This window comes from Ursus arctos, unplaced genomic scaffold, assembly GCF_023065955.2.
Source record: "Ursus arctos isolate Adak ecotype North America unplaced genomic scaffold, UrsArc2.0 scaffold_19, whole genome shotgun sequence".
NCBI lineage: Eukaryota > Metazoa > Chordata > Mammalia > Carnivora > Ursidae > Ursus > Ursus arctos.
The window spans coordinates 13,739,557-13,754,000 of NW_026622863.1; the positions used below are offsets into that span (position 1 = coordinate 13,739,557).

At 43.2% G+C, this 14,444-nt stretch overlaps 1 protein-coding gene across 1 annotated transcript in view; it reads right to left on the bottom strand.

Annotated features, from left to right (window-relative positions):
• BBS2 (Bardet-Biedl syndrome 2) overlaps positions 1–10,507 on the bottom strand; it is a 28,226-nt gene extending 17,719 nt beyond the window's left edge. The window contains exons 1-5 of the mRNA XM_026494792.4: positions 10,160–10,507; positions 5,706–5,933; positions 2,789–2,914; positions 2,196–2,258; positions 1,309–1,386 (exon numbers count right to left, since the gene is read on the bottom strand). Coding sequence (XP_026350577.1) covers positions 1,309–1,386; positions 2,196–2,258; positions 2,789–2,914; positions 5,706–5,933; positions 10,160–10,276 — 612 coding nt within the window. The 5' untranslated portion in view covers positions 10,277–10,507. The remainder of the gene's footprint in view (positions 1–1,308; positions 1,387–2,195; positions 2,259–2,788; positions 2,915–5,705; positions 5,934–10,159) is intronic.
• Between the last annotated feature and the right edge of the window lie 3,937 nt (positions 10,508–14,444).

Genomic DNA, 14,444 nt, shown 5'->3' on the forward strand with positions numbered 1-14,444 from the left:
TAGACCGCTTCTGTAAGTGGCAAGAAGCAAGGACAGTGGCTAGGACGGGTTCTGAGGCCAGTGCCCTCAAGCTTTCTGATCCAGACTCTCAGACACGACCTGAATAAATTTTGCAGGATCCCAGCATTCAGACGGCTCAGACTCCCTTCTGTTGTTTTTGCTGCCCCTTTAGAATGTTCACGAGCCATGCTCCTTTATCCTCGTCTCCTTCCTTCCTTCAGAATATCCTAATTCATTCTTCTGTTTCCATCGTGCCCAATCCTAGAGAACCAGCAGCAAATAAACAGCCTAAGAATGCCAAAGCTACAATGGATAAGGGCATTCCCTAGGCAAATGAAGCTTAAACTTCATTTAGGTTCTATTACATGAGTAATTCTAATCACTGAGAAACCAGCCAAGTTCTCCAACATCGGATTTTAAGTTTACTGACAGAAATGTGCCTAAGAAGTACTTAATTTGAATGAAGAAGAACAGTTATAAAAATCTTGTTTGGGTACTTCATTCAATCCCATTTAATACATGTGATGAGGAGGCGGACAAGGCAAAGTTCAAATCCTGACCACACCACTTCATAGCCATGACCGTGTGTGAGTAATTTAACAAAGAAACTTAACATTAGGGGAGTCTGGGTGGCTCAGTCGATTAAGCATCTGCCTTCGGCTCAGGGTCCTGGGATCGAGCCCCACCATCGGCCTCCCTGCTCAGCGAGGAGTCTGCTTCTCCCTCTTCCCTTACCCCTCTCCCTACTTGTGTTCTCTCTCTCCCTCTCAAATAAATGGATAAATACAATCTTAAAAAAAAAACAAGAAAATTAACACCAGCTTCCTCTTCGGTAAAGAGGAATAATAATAATAATAATAATAATAATATCCTCCTAATAGGGCTGTTGTAGGATTAAATGAGTTAGTTTACATAAAACACTTAGAACAGTATCTGGCATCTATTAGGTGTACAATAAATGGTTATAATTATTAGTGTTATTATTATTATCAGTATCCACTAACTCATTGAAAGAAAGGCCTTTATGTACTCCGTAATTTTGCTCTATTTAATCAATCTGTTCAAAATACATCTTTTTTTTCTGTGCCGCCACCACCACCTCCCCCCGACTCTCAAAATAAATCTTGATACAGGATTTTTAAGTGCATCTTTCTCTGTAATGTGCAGTTCTGTTTAATCACCACAGTTTTTACCCCAAGACTGTCTGTGTTGTGAGAAGAGGTCCCAGCACTCTCATGTGATGTGACATTTCACGGTGCTGATCAATCTTGCCCAGGATTACCATGACTCTGACGCAGCACTTCTCACCTCTGTTTCTGTCATTTCTGCCACAATCTCGTCTTCTTTAAAAACTCGGATATCAAAATCCTCTGATCCAACGAGAAGCTGAAAGGGAAAAGACTCACGCATGTTTCCTGCAATAAGTGAACACAGTAGAATTTCCATAGATAAGACAAAAAGCTGCACAATACTTTACACACTGCGACTGCTCCCTGAGAGTTTCAGTCTCCCGAGAATCTGGTACTCAGGAAGCTTCTTCCCACTGGGACAGTCCCCAGCTTCAGTTAGTGAAGAAAAAGTGGCCACTACAGATTGTATCCTTCCATGTGGGCTGCACATTGTGCCAGAATATGAACTTCCACCCAGCAATAGAAAACATGCCCCGGCTCAGTGCCTTCTCTGCCTGCAGATGGAAGCCCTGTTTCAAATGCCAGAGACCAGTAGCCATGGACAAGGGACAGGTGAGTCGGTGCCCGACACAGCACTGTGCGGGCTGCCCAAGAAGCTGACTCCTAGAGGAAGCATCAGAATATCTGCAAAGGCTAAGGGCCCATCTTCTAAAATGTTTAGATTCCTGAAAATATTAGCCACAACTGAAAACTACTTACTAATATGGTTTCAAAGCATCAGAAGTGAGTTGTAAGATTGTGAATATGGCTGTGGTCCCATCAACCATTCTGCCCCCTCTCCCTGTCCTCTTTGAAACACCATGGCCTTGATCTTTGTATTAGACAAACACAAGTGATGCATTGTTCAAAAGAGGAGAAAGACAAATGAGGCCAGTTAGCTTGTCATTTAGGCAAAAGAGCACCAAAATCAACCAAGAGACTAACGCTTCTCTTAACACTAATGTCATTGTCACGGGGAAATTATTCAGCTGAACACAGAAGATAAGTATCTCCTCCTCCACACACCTCTTTCTTACCATCACCGTCAAAGTCACATAAGGCCAAGGAATGAACATTATCTCCAGTAACCTGAAAATAAAACCAAAACTCATTAATATGCCATCTTTTTTTCACTTAATCCAAATACATTACCTACATGAAAGAGGATTATACAAACCACCAATGGGTATTATTCAAATTACAAATGTTCTTTTTTTATTTTTTATTTTTTTTAAATTCTTTTTTTATTTTTATTATTTTTTTATTTTTTTTTTAAAGATTTTATTTATTTATTTGACAGAGATAGAGACAGCCAGCAAGAGAGGTAACACAAGCAGGGGGAGTGGGAGAGGAAGAAGCAGGCTCATAGCGGAGGAGCCTGATGTGGGGCTCGATCCCGTAACACCAGGATCACGCCCTGAGCCAAAGGCAGACGCTCAACCGCTGTGCCACCCAGGCGCCCCACAAATGTTCTTTTTTTTAATGTACAGAATTATAAATAGGATTTATTCTATTTCATTTTTCTTATTCATTATAGTCAATGGTAAAAAACAAACAAAGCATAAAGAACATTAAAAGTAAAAATGTTTAGGAGAATTAAGAGAATGTTTTGTTCATACCGTCCAAAAGAGATCATTTCCTTCGTGATCAAAACCCTGCAGAGCACAATTTCCACCAATAATGGCAAGAGGAGAGGAGATGTCTCCCAGTGTTCCGAGCACAATTGCATTGGCCCCATCTGCAACCTGAGGAAGACAAAAAAGAAATACAATCTCAGATACAGTGACGCACAGGCACCGTGGAGGTAGTGGAGGTAACATATATCCTTATTATTATTTGGATACTCAAATCTCTCTGTCGTCATTTGTGAGAAGCCACATGGTCTCCTGAGAGGCAGGCCAGGGCCTTGTACTGAGGACAGTCACTACAGCCTGTGTGTGCTTCCACGGGGACGCACAGAGATACAGGACTGACTCAGGCTGCTGGCCTCTCACACTACGCCGCCACAATCAACTGCTACAGAATCCGAGGCTCTCTAGAACTATGAGTTCTAGAGGCCAAATGCTTGACAGAACCAAACTTATGCCTTTAAAACTCCCGCACTTTTATAATCCACTTTAACCGTGATGGATGGAAATCTTTTTAATACTCATTGCCTAGTTCTCTTGCTACTACTCTTTTTAATGGTAAAGTTCCTGAGAAGTACAAAGAATAATAAAACACCTACATCCCCACCATCCAGAATTAATAAACATTCCAGACTTCTTGAATAAGGCATATAAGCATAATTTAATTTATTTTTAAAAAATTCAAGGATATCTTTGGAAATACTGTTTATTATACAAGAAAATAGTCCTTATTTACATAATCTGCATGTAGGAAAACTATAAAAAAAAAAGGTTGGCTATAAAGGAAAGAAAAATTCATGAGAAATCAAAATTGCTAAATGGCCAATCAATCAAAAGATAAAAAGGTAAACAGTGAACTGGGAAAAATACCTACAATATCTAAGACAAAGAACTAATTTTTTATTAATAAAATAAAAGAGGTAATAGAAAGCAAATAAATAAGAAAAAGATAAACACCCAAGCCAAAAAAAAAAGAAGAAAAAAAAGAACAGGAAATTCACAAGAAATACAAATCACTAATGAACGTGAAAATCTTCATTCTTACAATGTATCATTTTCAATTTTCAGATTAGAAAAGATGAAAAATAATATTATCCATTGTTGGTTGGGGTGTGATAAAACAGGCACTCTCATATTCTGGGGGGAAAGTGGAAAATCATAGTCTTTGTAGACAGCAATTTAGCAATACCTATCAAAAACCTCATTTAAGAAAGGCCTTTAACTCAGCAATTGCAGAGCTGCATTCTTGAGATCATTAATTTTATGTGTCAACTTGGCTAGACCATGGTACCCAGATATTGAATTAAGTATTATTCTAGGTGTTTCTGTGCAGGTATTTTTTTATTGAGATTTAACATTTAAATCAGCAGACTCTGAGCAAAGCAGATTGCCCTCAATAATATGGGTGGGCCGCATCCAATCAGTTGAAGACCTTAATAGAAAAAAAAAAAAACTGACCTCCCTGGAGGAAGGATTCTGCCACCAGACTGTCTTTGGACTCAAGTTTCAATATCATCTCTTCCCTGGATGATGCCTAACCTGCAATTTTGGACTTGCTAGCCTCCACAATTGTGTGAGCCAATTCCTTAAAATAATCAATCTCTCTCTTCCTATATGTACATATACACGTCCTACACTCAATTTCAGTCTTGCACAAAAACACAGGAGGAATTATCTTTGTGACCCTGAAATAGGCAAAGACTTCTCAGGACAGAAAGAGCACTAATTGGGGCGCCTGGGTGGCACAGCGGTTAAGCGTCTGCCTTCGGCTCAGGGCGTGATCCCGGTGTTGTGGGATCGAGCCCCACATCAGGCTCCTCAGCTATGAACCTGCTTCTTCTTCTCCCACTCCCCCTGCTTGTGTTCCCTCTCTCACTGGCTGTCTCTATCTCTGTCAAATAAATAAAATCTTTAAAAAAAAAAAAAAAAAAGAAAGAAAGAAAGAGCACTAACTATTAAAGAAAAAGCCAAACAGCTAGACTTCCAACAAAATCAGAAACTTTTGTTCATCAAAAGATACCTACTTATTCTAATGAGCCACATACTGAGAGAAGATATTTGTTATATATATTGTTATTTGTTATATATATATAGTGTGGGTGTGTGTGTGTATATATATAAGAATTTATAACCAGTATATCCAAAGAAAATCCACAAATCAATAATACACCCAAAGTATCAATAAAAAAAACAGGCAAAAGACCTTTTTATTAGACATTTTACAAAAGAAGGCAGATAAGTGGGAACTAAGCACAAGAAAAGGTGTGCTTTTTCTTTTACAAAACAACTGGATTGTATCTCTTAAATGGGTGAATTGTATGGTATGTGAATTATATCTTAATCTATGTTAATATAATAATTTGTAGAGAAAAAGGCTACATGTATACAGTATGATCCTATTTTATAAAAAATTTCACTTAGTCTAATCAGTTTAAGAGCTGTGTTATTTCTAGATGGAGAAATTATGAGTATTTTTTTTGCTTCCCTATCTTTTCCATAATAAATATGAATAACTTGGGTAAAAAGCTGCAGTAGCCTGTAGATGGCAGAGCACAGTAAGTGCTTCTATAAACTACCATATTAAACTTTAATGCAAAGCTACTAGGAGGTCTGATCACTGACTTCCTGGCTCTTGGCTGAGCTCTCAATAGATTTTGACAGGTGGTGGTAGCACAGATGTACCTCATGGGAGACAAGCTGGAATGGCACCCAGTGGTTACCAACCATGATAAAACAAGTAAGTGTCAGGCAGAATGCAGATGGAATGGAAAAAATCTCCGAGTTGTTTACATTACAAGAGCCATACAATAAGCAAACCAAAATAAATGTCTCATCTCTTTCAAGCGTAAAATACCAATGGACATTCATGAGTAATGGAAATGCTACGGTTGTAAAGGGGTGTACTTGCCTCTCTGTAGAACAGATCCGAGTTATTGTAGACATCATAAGCCAGAAGATTAGTCTGCGTCCCCACTAAAAGAGCATCATACCCAAGTTCCGGGTTCAGTACTCCTGCGGTCAGGCAGCTGACTGCCTGATTAATGTTGAGAAGTGAAACATCAGATTCCAGGGGGCTCTGGAAGACCCTGGAGGCACTGAAATGCTGGATCCGAGTATGAGGATTGTGAATAAAAACCTAAAACAGAAACAGTTAATTACATCCCCTTAAGATAACAAAAATGTAAAATTAACATATATTTTTAAAGAGACCCAGGGTATTAACAAATATCAACACTAACAAGAGGTCACTTTAATCACCTACAAAACTTCAAACACTCATACACAGTTCTGTGTATTGCTAGCTTTCAATCACTAGGAATTGTGGAAACCCAGTGGTTCTTAGCCTTGTCAAGAACAAGGTAATGGACCAGACGTAGTTGTTGCTCACCAGCAGAATGTCAAAGCACCCTCACAAACTAGCCTCTTCCTGGTCAACCTTCGGGAAGCGCTACCAGCTACAATGTGATTGCTACACACTAAGACGATCACATAACATACAGTAATAAATACTTCTGTAGCATCTTTCATCCAAGCACCTACTACATTCACTTCCTAACCCTTAAAATTGGTTGTTTCAGGGGCACCTGGCTGGCTCATTTGAAAGAGCATGTGACTCTGATCTTGGGGTTAGAAGTTCAAGCCCCATGTTGGGTGTAGAGATTACTTAAATAAAACTTAAAAAAAAAAAAAAACAGTTGTTTTAAGGGTTAAAATGGATAGTTTTAAAGTCTGGTTGTTCGTAGATCTGTTTTACAAACTTAAACTGAGGCATGCAGTCAAGCTTTTGCAAGGTTTCACGGTCTATACTAGTAAGACAGAATTAAATAATTAGTCCAAAGTTAATTAACTTGGCAGTTTCAACACCCCAAAAGGGGTCACTATTTGTGGGGTAGGAGGATGTTAGATGTTAAATTGGCTTGTGGCCCTCCAAAAGGGTACAGTACAAAAACAGCAGTGCAGCATATCTGTGGTATTAAAATTTCATTAGGGAAATCTTCACTGTCTAAAAAATACAAAGAAGAAAAGGGTGGGAAATACTGCACTAGAGATCCCTTAAACCTCTTCTAGTTTTAAAATTCACTGGGTTTTAAATAAGTATTTCATCCCTTTGCAAGAAATCCAAAGAAGATTAATTTTAAGTTATTATCTAAACAAGACAGCCTTCTCAACAACAAATAATTTTCAAAGGAATTGACTGGAAATATACAGAAAACGTACATAGCTATGGAGTATCATGTTGATGTCCTCATTTGTGTAATACTTCACAACCTGCTTTTATAAACATTACTCCATTTGATCCTCACAACAAGCCTTGGTTTACAGATGAGGTCAGAAGGGCCAAAGCCCTTTCCCAAGGTGTGGTGACTGGTAAGTGACTGGGCTGAGACCTGATGCCTGGCGTCTGGTTCCGGAACCTACACTCTAGCCACCATGTCTTACTACCTTTTAGAACAGTTCGGAACAAAAGAATTCTTTCAGAGTCTTCCAGTAATTAGACAGGCTGAGGGAGAACAGGAGGGGAGATCACCTACGGACTTCATGTTCACTGCTATTGGAACAGAAAGAGTTTGGGGTTTGTGGCCAAGAGCAGCAAGACTCCCAGGAGCTGACATCTCCCTCGTTCCCCTCTTGCTGTTCTCTGAGTCTCCAGGAGACCTAACTGTCCCTCAGGCATGGAAAAAGCCAAGCTCACTCACCCAACAAATGGATCAGTCCCCACGCCTTCAGCCAAAGGACTGGTTGAAGTTCACAGAACCTTTGTTCTAGCTGAGGGGATGCTGCTGACAGCAGAAATTCAACGGGTCCCCTCAGCCCCGTGGTGAGAGGAAAAATGTCCCCAGAGGAGAACAATAACGTTCACCTTGGAAGAAACCCCTTTTTAAAACATCCTTGCTCAAAACAAAACAAATAAAATCCTTGCTCAGGCTCAGAAACCCAGATCCCAGTAAGTCAGATTCACGTTCTCAACAGAATCCCACTTATAATGACAAAATCCTGTTTCTAGACAGATGGGCTCCAACGGTCAAGGCGGGCTTTAGCCTTACCTGGAATGTTTGTTATTATTGTGTTGTTGCCTCATTATGTTTAAAGAATATATTCCTGTATTACTTGGATCATAAAATGTTAACCATTTTTTTAAAGTCTCAATATAAAATATCAGGTCATAACTTTTCAGATTTGTTTAAAGTTCTAAACAAAATATCCAATTACACAGGTCACAGGGCTTTCTCTATTTTTTCTAACTCCAGAAACAGATCTAGACTCATGTCCCCGCCTTCCACTCTAGGTCATATTCTAATGAAAGGGCTTCCATAGACACCTCTGCCTGACCTCCCTGCTTCCACTTCTACACTCACCTCCCTGCACCAGAGTTATGCTTTACCTTAAAACTGTAACCAAACCCCATCACCTGAAAACAAGGGTCTTTACATGGCCTACTGGCCGGCCCTATATGATCTGGCCCCTAGCTACCTCACTGCTTCCTTCATCCCATCCCAGTCCCAGCAGCCTCGTTTTCCTGGAACACACCAAGCATATTTCCACCTCAGGGCCTTTGCACTTGCTGATCCCTCTGCCTGGAAGGCACTTACCCCACATATTTGCAGCGCTTGTTTCTTCCTTTTCTTCCAATCTCTGATCTACAGTTACCTTACCAGAGGCCTATGGATCACCCTATCAAAAATAGCAATCTCCTGTCATTCCCATCCCCTTACTAATTTTCCCCCTAGGGAGACATTATCTGTGTGTTATTTATACGTATATATATACACATATATACACATATATTAACATATAAATATAAAAAATAAAAATATATAAATATATAATATAAATATACATATTTTTTCCTCCCCTCTGGTGTCTAGCTCCCCCTCTCAAATGTAAACTCCAAGTGGGTGAGACTTGTCACTTTCAACCTTGCAACTACAAAGCTAAGAACAGTGCTCAGGAGTAGTAAGCCCTCGACAAATAAGGGGCAGAGCCAATATCCATGGGACCGTTTCAGCCCATTTATTTAGCTGCTATGCACCCATGGAACCAATATGATTTTTTTTTTTTTTGGCATTTGCAGTACCTCTTAACAATAACTAACATTATTACAGGCCAGGCCCCGTGCTAGGGAGCTCTACTTCATTATAGTACCTAATGAGAAGGAATCATTACTTTCTATTTATGTATCCCAAGGCATATCATCTAACATACAACATAGGTAGAAGTGTCTTGAAAACTATAAAACATTATATAAATGTTAGCTTACTAAATCCACACTGGATCAAGAACAGGAACTTTAACTTTCACTTCCACCACTTTCTAGTTGCACGAACTCAAGCATTACTTCGAACCTCTCTGAACCGCTAGTCAGTGAAGTGGGAGTAACAAGAAAATAACAACTAACTGACTTATGTGCCTACATTTCCCATACCCCAAGCCGTTTACATGTATTAACTTACTTAGTCCTCGTAACAACCCTATGTGGTAGATACTATTATTAAGTACTTTGCCCAAGGTCATGAAATTAGTAGGTACTGGAGCCAGGATCACACCTGTGCTATGCTGCTGCCCTTGGCATTGTAGGAAGGATGCTGAGAGAATTCGTGTAATGAAGCTTTGTACCCATTAAAAGTTATTACGCTTGGTGTCACTGCATTCCATGTATTTTGATCAGGCCTTCGTCAGTACAGAGTGCCTTGATATGCCTTGTCTGCTGGATTTTAAGCTTTGTGAAAGTAGGGATTTCAGCTTTATCTCTGAATCCCCAACATCTAGCACAAAGGAGGTGTTCAGTAAGTCTCCATTTCATCTCTGCGACTCCCACACCTTGCACAGCACCTGGCACACAGTAAGCACCTAACAGGTACTGGGTGAATAAATTATAGGAAAAGACGTAAATGTATATGGATAAAGATCAAGTGAAATCTGAATTATTTAATTTAGGCGTCTTTGTATTTTTCTGCCATAAAGTTGTTTGGTTCGAGAGGCAATATAAAATACTGGGAGGAGCTCCAGAGTGACAGGCAGAGGCCCTGGGCACGCTCGGGTACGCTACCACTCCTAACCCTGACCAAGCCCCTTCCCTCCTGGGGACTTTTCTTCCCTAAGCTCCCTATCTGCACAGGGGCTCCAACACTGTCCAAGTTTAAGTGCCTATAAAGTTAACTGCTCGGAAAAGCCCTTCAGGTGAGACCCAGTTATTCTTTGTTATTCTGCGGAGGACGGAGAGCTGCAGAGACTGCCGACCCGTTGCCGGGCAACCGTGGCTGGGGGCGGGGTCGCAGGATGAAGGGCGAGGTCGCAGGAGCGCGGCCGGCGGAGATCCTAGGGACTCGAGGGACCTGGACTCCGTGCGGTGGGAGCGGTTACCTTGCCCGCTTGGGTGGCGGCTGCCAGGCACGGGTGAGTCCCGTCGTAGCGCCCTATGGCCACCATGCGGGGGCTGATTTTGTGGCGCAGTTTCAGGGTGAACACAGGCAGCAGCATGATGGCGGCGGCTCAGGGGAAGAGGGCCCGCGGCCCCAGGCCTGCGCAGCGGAGCCGGCCTCACCCGCCGCGGTGCAAGGCTCGGGGACCACAGAAACTCGTCTCCAGCTGCTTCAAGCCTGGGCCGAAACAGCGCGGGATCGAGGTAATCCCCCGCAGACCGCCCGCTCTTTCCGCGGCTGCGCAGGCCCACCTAGCCTCTTCTGCGGCTGCGCAGGCTCCGCCCAGGTCCTTCTGCGGCTGCGTGGTCGAGCCTCGCGCTGGGCGGAGACTGAAGTTGTTTCTGTCTGGTGGAGTCGCGTATTTTGCGGCTGTAATTTTACCTCGTTCGAGCCCACTGTGCGAACGTGTCTGAGCCGTTGCACCTCCGGGACTTCTCCTAGCACCACAACCAAGCTGCACCCCTGCATATTTCCACACACAGGTACCCCACTCCCAAAGGGTCATGAGTTCAGGAAAGGTGTCTTGAGTGGCTGCTCTGCCTTTTGATTTAGCTGTTAGTCGAGGCAAACCACAGCAGTTACCTGCACTAACTATACCAGTCCTTTCCAAATAAATAAAAATCATGTCATATTTAAGTAGTCCAGCCCCCCCCTTATAAAATTCCCTGTATATTTTTAAATGGAAATACACAAAATTGAAAAGTCACAAAACTTCCCAACAGTCATTCAAATATGCTATGACTTATTTGTTCCGGACAATAGAGGTTTAGCAGTGAACTAGTATGTTCACTGCTCTGTTGGAGTTCTCCTGGACATCTCCTGGCGCTTACTAGTCAGCAGAGACAAGCACTAAACAAGAAATGCATGCAGTAGGTCGTTTGGTGTTGAGAACCATAAAGTTAAAGGAGGGAAGAGGGTTAGAGGATTGGAGAGAGTGGAGTACTACATAGGGTGGTAGGGAAGAGACCTCACTGACAGGTGACATTTAAGTAAGGACTTGAAAGCGAGAGAGCCAGTCTTGGGGAAGAGTGTTCAGCAGGTGCAAAGGCCCTGAGTTCTCCCTTTGGCCGCCTTCTAGAAATAGACATTCAGAAGTGAGGGATGAGATGAGTAGGAACCAACAGAGGAAACTGAGAAGGAGCAGCCGTTGAGGAAGTAGGACCAGAACAGTATAGTGTTCTGGAAGCCGAGTGAAGACAGGAAGAAGGAAAATAACTGTGTCAGATGCTGAAAGATGAGTTCTAGAATATTCTTGTTACTTGGATTCTGTAATCACAGCTGTACAAATGAGCATCTTTCTTAAAGCCTTCTGTCGTGTCTGTGACTAGGTGTAACCTCCTTTAGAGATCATGTCATAAGACTAAATTTGAGGGCCTTGATGGAATGTAAGACCTGAGACAATGGCCCTCTGCAGCCCCTCTGATAGGCCTTCCCTCTGAGTTCCCCCAGCCCCCTTCTGCCCCACCACATCCTCTGTCGTCCGTCAGGACACCACAGTTCGTAGCAGTTCCCCAACAGCCTCATAGTAGAAAATGCCCTGGCTTGTCCCCCTGCCCTCGTCCATCGGAACTAATTTGTTTTGTGAAGTATCCTTCCCCTCCACCCCCAGAGTCTACCTCCACAAAGTTGTCAGCAAACTGAATCTACTTTGCTAATGCTGATCCCAACTTGATAGGCCACATTTCCCACAAACAGCTTGAAAGGAATGAATCTCTAACAGAGATCATTTTGGGCCTTCAGTTTTCAGGCAGTCTCCCTATGCCGGGCAGTGTTCAAGGACCTATGAAAACAGTGGTGGACAAGGAAGGTGTAATTGGTACCCCTGTGGAGTTTACAACCTAGGGGAGGTAAGGGACAACAAACCTTACACATGAAAGCAAATAAGATCATTTTTTCTGGTCATGAGGCTGTTGTGATGGATGGGTTCAGGGAAAGGCTCTCAGGAGAAATTTGATCTAAGATCTTGATGACAAGAAAGCAGCAGCCATTAGAAGATGTGGGGAAAGGGGCAATAAAGGAAAAGGCCCGGGTTGGGTATGTTCCAAGATCAGAAAGAAGACAACGTGGCTGGAACCTAGTGAGTGAGAAAGAGGTCACATCACCTGAGGCCATGAGCCACACCAAGGAGCTTGGGTTTTACTCTTTAGCAGGCAGACAAGTCCATGGCTTACTGGATTTCCATGTAAGGCTGGCCTTGGCCTCCATCCACCCAGCAAAGCCTCACTCACTCTATGGACCACCTTGGTGGCCTCCACCTTTATAGTTTCTCTTCCTAACAGGACATTACAGGCAGCAGCAGCAGCATCACTAACATTTCATTTTCTACGTGCCACCATTTCTAAGTACTTCATGTGGAACGGCTCACTTAATTCTGTAATAACCCTGTGAGGCAGGTGGCTATTGTTAGCCCATTCCACAGATGACAAAACTTTTCCACTGTCACCTCCTCCCTTCATGACTCTTCACTGACACCCCAGATTCAACCAAAGAAAGTTCAAGCACTTTGACAGCTTATGGAGATCAAATTCTGACCACCACTGGCCTCTGCAAGCTTCCTCTTCTGCCACCTCTGTCTTGCCTCAACCTCGATCCCTTCTTCATTGCTGTCTCTAGTTTCCCTGCCTTTGCCCACATTGGCCCTCTGCCTGCCTAGGAAGTCCTTCCCTCGCTTCATAACTCCCTCCCATCTTGGGAGACAGGTTGGATGTCACCACTCCAGACAGTCATGTCTGCTCCCACATTTAGGAGGTAGCCACCCTTTCATGGGTCCCCTGGCAATCACATTATTCGCCATGTTGGAGCTATTTGAGTCCTTAGATCACGTCCTAGTTAGGATCAGCAAGGATCACCAGAACAGTAGATAATCGGGGCTCCTGGGTGGCGCAGTCGTTAAGCATCTGCCTTAGGCTCAGGGCGTGATCCTGGCATTCCAGGATTGAGCCCCACATAAGGCTCCTCCACTAGGAGGACAGTATAGTGTCCTCTCCCACTCCCCCTGCTTGTGTTCCCTCTCTCGCTGGCTGTCTCTGTCTAATAAATAAATTAATAAATAAATCTTTAAAAAAAAAAAAAAAGAAGGCTAGATAATCCCCATTCTCCTTGACAAACACTAATCAGAGAAGGGGACTTGGGGAGGCTCTCCTGCAAGGAGAAAGGAACAACAGCCAGGAGAGGCTGGCCCGGAGATGACTCTCCTACCAACAGTCCGAGTCTTCTCTACCTCTGGTGACCCTGCTGGAATCACTGGCTCTTCCGAGGGGACCACTGTCATCTTCACATTCGTGAGACCTGGGGCTCCTGAGGACCCAGGACTTGTGGGGAGTTGCTGGTGGACTCTAGGTTAGCAGCATTACCTAGTGGGTGAGCCTACAAGTCTCGAAGTATGAAGACCTGAGTTCGTATCCCTCCCCCATCAGTCACGCACTGAGACTCGGGCCCATCATTTAATCCTTACGCTCGTATTTATTGAGTGCCTTCTCTGTGCCAGGTACTTGACATACACACTTACTCACCTAATCCTCACAGCCACCCTCTGAGGCAGAGTCTATCATCATCCCCATTTTACAAGAATGGAAACTGAGTCACGGGAGGTTGGACCACCCAAGCCCAAGGTCACACGGCTGGTAAGTGGCAGAACCAGGATGGCACACCCAGGTGGTCTGGCTCCGGGCCTTGAGCTATGAACCATTGCATGTACCGTACTGTCTCCTGCAGTGAACTTCCCAAGCACCAGCGTCCTCTTCTAGAAAAGAGAAATATCTGGAGTACCTCTTCTGGGGAGTGTCATGATAATTATACAAATTAATATAAGTAAAACAATGCCCTGCCTTAATAAGGGCTCCCATAAACGGTTATTATGATTATTATGAGCTTTTTGTGATTCCCTCTTGGTGAGAAGGCTGCCTTTGACTTGGTAAGGTCGTTACTGTAATAAATTTGGTGTCTTTTTTTTTTCTTTTTTTCTTTTTTTTAGCTAGTAGCATTGTTTCTGGTTCCCTCTCAGCCCCGGGGGTGGGAAAAAACCCACCTCGCTAGACAAGGTCTGGTGGAAACTAGGTGAGACCCCACTTGGAATGCTGACTTCCCTGGGCCACACCTGCCCTCTCCCACACCCTCCATGTCCTCACCTCACTGTGTGAAGCTATGTGAAGCAGCCCCACTAGAGGGTGTGCAGGTGTAAAGAACGGAGGTTCGTGCACTTCAGGACTCTGAATTACAGGCCTGGA